The sequence below is a fragment of the Acanthochromis polyacanthus genome, chromosome 22 (genome assembly GCF_021347895.1).
Source record: "Acanthochromis polyacanthus isolate Apoly-LR-REF ecotype Palm Island chromosome 22, KAUST_Apoly_ChrSc, whole genome shotgun sequence".
NCBI lineage: Eukaryota > Metazoa > Chordata > Actinopteri > Pomacentridae > Acanthochromis > Acanthochromis polyacanthus.
The window spans coordinates 3,450,726-3,459,337 of record NC_067134.1 but is presented as its reverse complement, the minus strand read 5'-3'; the positions used below and the strand labels follow the sequence as shown (position 1 = coordinate 3,459,337).

General features: G+C 40.3%; 2 protein-coding genes across 20 annotated transcripts in view; one reads left to right on the top strand and one right to left on the bottom strand.

The window, feature by feature from the left end:
- Positions 1-8,612, bottom strand: part of LOC127531994 (zinc finger protein OZF-like) — a 289,632-nt gene that overhangs the window by 83,184 nt on the left and 197,836 nt on the right. The window lies entirely within an intron of this gene.
- Positions 1-8,612, top strand: part of LOC127531964 (zinc finger protein 665-like) — a 266,519-nt gene that overhangs the window by 104,024 nt on the left and 153,883 nt on the right. For 8 of the 18 annotated variants that reach the window (XM_051942661.1, XM_051942657.1, XM_051942656.1 and 5 more), the window contains exon 3: positions 6,760-8,292. The exons of the other annotated variants lie outside the window; for them this stretch is intronic. In XM_051942661.1, the coding sequence (XP_051798621.1) occupies positions 6,760-8,292 (1,533 nt within the window). The remainder of the gene's footprint in view (positions 1-6,759; positions 8,293-8,612) is intronic. 18 annotated transcript variants of the gene reach the window in all.

Genomic DNA, 8,612 nt, shown 5'->3' with positions numbered 1-8,612 from the left:
GGCAGGGACACTGAGCAGGCTTGCAGCACTCTTAAAAAATTATATTTTCAAACTCTCTCCAAATTTACAAAAACCCAGGTGCGGAAATTTAAAAGTAAAAAAATGCTCCCATGGTTAAGTGAGAGGCTATGGTTTTTAATGAAAGAAAGGGATGCTGCCCTGAAAAGGTATCTTAAATCTAGGCTCAACACTGACCAGCTGCTCTTTAAAAGCCTACGAAACAAAGTCACAGGACAGCTGAGAAAAGCAAAAGCTGACTTTTTTCTAGAAATGATACAACAGGCCAAAGGAAACAGTAAACTGATATGGAGGTGTATTGATAAACTATCTGGGAAAGAGCAGACTAGCAAAGGAACCATTGAACTTGATGTAAACTCTCAAAATAGTGGAGCATCTGCTCCTGCTATACAAACAACTGTAAAGAACAGCTTGAAGGTTGCAAATATGTTTAATGAGTATTTTATCACCCTCCATCTCCGAGCTATGTGGTCCCTCTAACATCGAGGCACCAACAACATCACTATCAGCCTCTGTAGGGTCTGTAGCTTGTGGTTTACAAGAGGGTTACTTCCCTCTCGGTTGGATGTTCTGAATTTAGAATATGTGAATGAAGAAAAAGGTCAGCAAAGTTATTTCGTCACTCTCTAATTCCAGAGTTAAAGGATTCATGGGGACTTGACCCGTTGTTTGTAAAGAAATATAAAAATGTTTTAGCAGCACCACTTGTGCATATAACAAATCAGTCTTTCAGTGAAGGTGTTTTTCCCTCCCTCTTAAAACAGCAATTGTAACACCTATTTTCAAGTCAGGTAGCAGAAAGGATATTAAGAACTATAGACCCATTAGTATACTGCCTGCGGTCTCTAAAGTTATTGAAAAAATTGTTGCAGAACAGCTGATTGAGCACCTTGATAATAGCAATATTTTACATCCCATGCAATTTGGTTTTCGTTCAAAACACTCTACCGACACGGCATGTTGTTATTTCCTCGAGGTGATCAAATCCAGTCTTGATAAGGGAGGGGTAGTTGGGGCCATTTTCCTGGATCTTCGTAAGGCATTCGATACAGTGAACCACTCTGTGCTGCTGAAAAAACTGCAAAATTTTAACCTTTCCGCAAACACTATCAGTTGGTTTCAGTCATATCGCCAACAGTGCGTAAGAATAAATGACAAAACTTCGCCGTTCACAACCTGTTTTACAGGTGTGCCCCAAGGGTCTATTCTGGGGCCGTTACTCTTCAGTTTGTACATCAATGACCTACCTTCCATCTGTGATGATGTGGAGGTCTTGATGTATGCTGATGACACGGTTTTCTTTGCACATGGCTCTGATGCAAATTCTGTCGCATCTAAGCTTTCAGTGACAATGGGAAAAGCACTTGAATGGCTTAACAAGTCATGCCTTACGTTGAACACAGAGAAAACCGTTACAATGTATTTCTCCAACAAGCAAAATCTAAATGCCCCCCTAATATCTATGTCGGTAGTCATATGATCAAAAACGTAGAGGAAGTAAAATACTTAGGTGTTATATTGGATCCTACGATTAATTTTAAAAAGCACGTCAAAAGATCTGTCAGGTTTTAAAATTTAACGTGAACTTCCAGCACATTAGGAGCTCTTTGTCGCTGGAAGCTGCAAAAACTTATTTCAATGCTATAATTATATCCCATATGTTGTATTGTATGTCATCATGGTCTCAAGCTAAGTTGACAGTTCTAAACCCTCTTAGGGCACTACATAATCAGGCCTTGAAAATCCTCGATATAAAGCCCCGGCGGTACCACCATTGCAACATATTGGAAAAATATAAAATTTTAAGCTTTGACAACCTGATCAGGTACTCTGATATCCGCCTGGTACATAAAATCTTACATGACGCAGCACCACCCCCTCTAAAGACCTATGTACAGCTACGCTCTCAACTAACCAGTAGAGTGCTTAGGTCGGCGTCCAGGGGTGACTGCCACATTCCCAAAAGAAAGTCTGCCTTCTCTCAGTCAGCCTTTTCTTACAAAGCCATCAAGGAATGGAATGGGCTGCCTGATAATTTTAAGAACATGGCAGATTTCCACACCTTTTCTCGGGCTGTTAAAAACTGGCTGTTTGATCATCAGTCCTGTTCGCATTAATAATACCAGACGGGTATTTGGCCATCAGATGATACCCTCGTGGGTACCATCTGATGGCTGCCAGACTACTAGATTATCAGTGCAAAAATAGTACAGTGTGTATTTATAGTACCAATCTGGTGGAGAGCTATCGGATGCTGCCCTTGTCGGTGCCATCTGATAGCTACCACCTTTAGGATTTATGAAACTATTTTTTCGCATACAACTCTGCACTTTATCTTTGTACTTTTGCACTTTGTTTTTGTCATTTAAATGCACTTTAAATATATTGTAATTGGTTTGAAAACAGTCTTCCTCGTTATACTTTTGCATTTTGATTATTGTTCTATAAACCAACAACGTTCCATACATATTTGTAAATATTTTAAGATTGATTTTGATTTTGTTTTGCATTAAGGTAATGTGTTTTATATGCGTTGTTTTAAATAATGAATGTTTTTTATTGACCAAGGACTACAGATGGAAATTAGCTTGAAGCTAAATCTGGTGCAACCATCTTTTAATGTAACTGCACGCTGTCCTTTTACAAATAAACTTGAAACTAACTAACTAATACAAGCGCTACAAATCCCCCTCCCTCCTCTGGGTTCCTCTGACCACAACTACATCCTCCTTATCCCTGTCTACCACTGTACTGAAGCAAGGCAAAGTGCAGAACATCAGAGTGAAAGTTTGTCACACTCTGCAGGGATGTCTGGAGGTTACTGACTGGGACGTGTTTAAGGAGTCCTCAGCTGATATTGATGAACCGACTGATGTGAGCAGCTGGGTCACAGACTGTGAAACCAGTGTTATTCCTGAAAAAAAACTGTTAAACTATATCCGAACACTAAGCCATGGCTTTCTAAGAAGCTTAAAGACCTACTGTACAGAAAGAAAACAGTCTTCAGAGAAGGAAATACACTAAATCTGTATAACCGACAGAAGGAAATAAAGTCGGAGATCAGGACCCACAAAAGACAATACAAAGACAAACTTGAGTCTCAGCTCAAAATGAACAACCTCAGTTCAGTCTGGGACGGCATGACTCTGATCACTGGGACTAATTAATGTGTCATTGAGAGAGTTCAGCTCAGCGGTTATAATTCTGATTTAGAGCTGGCTCAAAGTCTAAACAGTTTTTATGTCAGGTTTGACTCCCATGATTTTAGGGCTAAACATGCTGAGACTAAAAACTGTCTCATGTCAGCCTCTCCACAGAATCCCTTTCTTGATGTGGGCAATGTAATCTGGTGTCTCAAACAGTGCAGACCAAAGAAAAGTCCTCAACCTGATTACATCGTTGATTGAAAACTTTTTCTACGTCTGACTAAATGACCAAGATTGCTGCTGATCTCCCTGTCTATCTTATGTTTTGTTTGATTTTTCTTTAAATGGCTTTTATTTTGCTTGTAATTGTTTTACTGTGTTTTTTACATTTTTAAAACATTTCCTTTAATCGTTCCTATTCCTTTAACTGTTTTACTGTTTTGTTGCTTTTGTTGTTTGATGGTGAACGCTTGTGTAACTGCTGCACAACAAATTGCCGGGGTCAAATCCAGAATTCAGTGGCAGAATTACAGTTCTTTTCTGGACTGGTATCAACATCTGAGCCCCTAGGAGAAACTACACACGTGGACAAAATTGTTGGTACCCCTCAGTTAAAGAAGGAAAAACCCACAATTCTCACTGAAATCACTTGAAACTCACAAAAGTAACAATAAATAAAAATTTATTGAAAATTAAATAATCAAAAACAGCCATTACTTTTGAATTGTTGATTAACATAATTATTTAAAAAAAACAAACTAATGAAATAGGGCTGGACAAAAATGATGGTACCTCTATAAAAGATTGAAAACTATTTGACCAGAGTGACATGATTAACTCAGGTGTGTCATTTAATTGACATCACAGGTGTTTCCAAACTCATAATCAGTCAGTCTGCCTATTTAAAGGGAGACAAGTAGTCACCCTGCTGTTTGGTGAAAAGGTGTGTACCACACTGAACATGGACAACAGAAAGCGAAGGAGAGAATTGTCCCAGGACATCCGAAAAAAATTATAGACAAACATCTTAAAGGTAAAGGCTATAAGACCATCTCTAAACAGCTTGAAGTTCCTGTGACAACAGTGGCTCATATTATTCAGAAGTTCAAGACCCACGGGACAGTAGCCAACCTCCCTGGACGTGGCCGCAAGAGGAAAATTGATGACAAATTGAAGAGACGGATCGTTGGAATTGTATCCAAAGAGCCCAGAGCAACCTCCAAAGAAATTAAAGGTGAACTCCAAGGCCAAGGTACATCAGTGTCAGATCGCACCATTCGTCGTTGTTTGAGCCAAAGTGGACTTCATGGGAGACGACCAAGGAGGACACCACTGCTGAAAAAAACTCATAAAAAAGCGAGACTGGAATTTGCAAAAATGCATGTTGACAAGCCACAAAGCTTCTGGGAGAATGTCCTTTGGACAGATGAGACCAAACTGGAGCTTTTTGGTAAGGCACATCAACTCTATGTTCATAGACTCAAAAACCAAGCATACGAAGAAAAGAACACTGTCCCTACGGTGAAACATGGAGGAGGCTCAGTAATGTTTTGGGGCTGCTTTGCTGCATCTGGCACAGGGTGTCTTGAAAGTGTGCAAGGTACGATGAAATCTGAAGACTATCAAGGCATTCTGGAGAGAAATGTGCTGCCTAGTGTCAGAAAGCTTGGTCTCAGTCGCAGGTCATGGGTCTTCCAACAGGACAACGATCCAAAACACACAGCCAAAAACACCCAAGAATGGCTGAGAGAAAAGCGTTGGACTATTCTAAAGTGGCCTTCTATGAGCCCAGATCTGAATCCCATTGAACATATGTGGAAGGAGCTGAAACATGCCATTTGGAGAAGACACCCATCAAACCTGAGACAACTGGAGCTGTTTGCTCATGAGGAGTGGGCCAAAATACCTGTTGACAGCTGCAGAACGCTCATTGACAAATACAGAAATCGTTTAATTGCAGTGATTGCCTCAAAAGGTTGTGCAACAAAATATTAAGTTATGGGTACCATCATTTTTGTCCAGCCCTATTTCATTAGTTTGTTTTTTTAAATAATTATGTTAATCAACAATTCAAAAGTGATGGCTGATTTTGATTATTTAATTTTCAATAAATTTTTATTTATTGTTGCTTTTGTGAGTTTCAAGTGATTTCAGTGAGAATTGTGGGTTTTTCCTTCTTTAACTGAGGGGTACCAACAATTTTGTCCACGTGTGTAGAAAGTGTTGGTGGTCTGAATTGACCCTGCTGCCATTAAGACCTAAATCTGGACGTTGATGTTGTATGCTTTTCATATTGTATACTGACAGTCAATAGAAACTTTGAGGTAGAAATGTACGCAGAATTCTACTTGTAGGGGGGTTGTAATTATTCATTGTGGATTTACTGATGATCTAGTGCCCTGGTAGTTGAGATAATGATTTATTTTGTCATGATTCATTGCACATGGGTTGGTCACTTTGCAAAAGTGAATCAAATACACACCAAGCGATACTCAGTGAGTATCTGCACAATTTGAGAATGGGTTTTGAAGGCCTATAAAAAGGCCCAAAAAAGGTCACCATTGTTAGTCCAGTGAACAGCATCATGCCGCGTCTATCACATGAACAACGTCTCTGGGCACTGGGTATGGTGGAGGCCGGTTTGAGCTACAGTGATGTAGCCAGGCGTATGGGCTGTTCCAACCCACAATCAGAAGCCTGGTCCAAAGCATGTGCCGACGGATTGCTGCCAGCATCGAAGCAAATGGAGGCCATACTCGGTATTTGTTTTGTCTTTTGTGAAATTCTTTATTTTGAAATCATTCTTGAAACTTTAGATTTTTGTTTCTGTATGCCAATATGCTAAACAAATAAAAATTATGTTGAAAAACATGGTCTCAAAGTTTTTAATGACTGTCAGTGTACATTTATCCAGTAATGTAACTTAACGGAAAGTTTGGGGATCAAGAGATCCTGGTGGTACAATCCCATCAGTCCCAGCTCTGCTTTGCTTTTCACGGTGATCGACAGATTTTGCTACCCAATATTCTAAAGGTAGTGTCTACAGATACGGACCCGTACCCGTCGCCTGTGGGCTACGGATACGGCACTTTCCATTTGCCAGACAAATACGGCCCCGTACGCGAGTCTTGCGAGTCAAGAAGCTGCTAACCACTGCAAACTGTTGAAAGGTAAGCAAAGGTTAAGGTTAGGGTTAGTGTTAGGGTCAGGTTTAGGGTCCGTACCTGTAGTACCGATGCTACGGGTCCGTACCGCTAGCGTCTACCGGGAGTCACGTGACCAGATCTCGCGTATCTGATTGGCAAATGGCAAGTGCCGTATCCGTAGTCCACAGGCTATGGCTACGGGTCCGTACCTCTAGCAACAACCTATTCTAAAACTACCGTGCAGAAAGCTGAAAACTATCGGCCTGTGAAAATAGTTTTGTTGACATTGTGAGTGTGCTGTTGACACATTTCTAGGTTTCTAATGACAAAGCTGCTAGCATGTCTGCAGATTCTTGATCTTGTTTCAGCCTCATGTCCAACTACATGGAATTTTTTCATGATTGCTCTTCCATCACTGCCTCTGTTTTTATCTTTGTCTTTTGCTACAGAAATGTAAACACAGTGATGGAGTGAAATGTCGGACCTCTGAGGAGGATAAGGAGGGTTCGGCAACAACAGCAAAAAGAGATGAATCACTGAGTTGTGAGCAATGTGGCAAGACTTTTATCACAGCAACAAAGCTAAGAATTCACAAACGTATTCACACTGTGGAGAAACCATTCAGCTGTGATCAGTGTGGAAAGGCTTTTACGACCAAGACTCTGTTAAAAAGACATCAACTCATTCACAGTGAAGTTAAAGCATTCAACTGTGATCAGTGTGGAAAGGCTTTTAATGACAAAAGTAACTTAAGACGTCATCAACTCATTCACAGTGAAGTTAAAGCATTCAGCTGTGATCAGTGTGGAAAGGCTTTTACTCACAAGAGTGCGTTAAGACATCAACTCATCCACAGTGGAGTTAAACCATTCAGCTGTGATCAGTGTGGAAAGGCTTTTACTGACAAGAGTACGTTAAGAGATCATCAATTCATTCACAGTGGAGTTAAGCCATTCAACTGTGATCAGTGTGGAAAGGCTTTTACTCACAAGAGACACTTAAAAAGTCATCAACTCATTCACAGTGGAGTTAAGCCATTCAACTGTGATCAGTGTGGAAAGGCTTTTACTCACAAGAGTCACTTAAAAAGTCATCAACTCATTCACAGTGGAGTTAAACCATTCAACTGTGATCAGTGTGGAAAGGCTTTTACTGACAAAAGTAACTTAAGACGTCATCAACTCATTCACAGTGAAGCTAAAGCATTCAGCTGTGATCAGTGTGGAAAGGCTTTTACTCACAAGAGTACTCTAGCAAAACATCAACTCATCCACAGTGGAGTTAAACCATTCAACTGTGATCAGTGTGGAAAGGCTTTTACTGACAAGAGTACGTTAAGAGATCATCAATTCATTCACAGTGGAGTAAAGCCATTCAGCTGTGATCAGTGTGGAAAGGCTTTTACTCAGAAGATTATGTTAAAAAGTCATCAACTCATTCACAGTGGAGTGAAACCATTCAACTGTGATCAGTGTGGAAAGGCTTTTACTCACAAGAGAAACTTAAAAAGTCATCAACTCATTCACAGTGGAGTTAAACCATTCAACTGTGATCAGTGTGTGAAAACCTTTACTCAACATGAACAGTTGTTGATCCATCAATGCCCCCATTCTGGTAGAAAGCGGTACCACTGTGACTCCTGTGAAAAAACTTTCAAGCACCAACAAAGCTTAAAATGTCACCAACGCATCCACACTGGATATGATGTGTATGTATGTGATTACTGTGGTGAACTATTTGTACAGTACTCACAGTTAAAAGCTCATGAAGTGACCCACACTGGGGTTAAACCATACATTTGTGACCAGTGTGGGAAGCGCTACAGCTCCATTGCATACCTCAAAGTTCACCAACGTGTCCACACTGGGGAGAGACCATACAGATGTGACGAGTGTAAGAAGACTTTTACAACTTTGGGTTCCCTGAAACAACACCAGCAGATCCACACCAGAAAGAAAGCATTCAATCAGTGTCACAGTGAGGTATGTAAAGACTGGTCTCAGTCACAATGTACACACAGTTATGTATTGGATCATTTTGGATATTGCTGAAAAATTGTTTCAAAACTGTTTTGAACAACTGTGGTCAGTTGAATTCTGTTAACACATTATCAGCTATCGTTCAGTCTAACCTGTATTCATTTTGACACAGAAATCTGGTCCAGATTAATCTGGGGATGCGGGTTAGATTAGGAATTCTGACGTAATCGGACAACTGAATGTTAAATTCCAACAGTTAAGTGTCTTCAGATGTCATTTGGGGTGCTCTCTATCTCAGGCAAGGCATCAGTTCTTCAATGCTG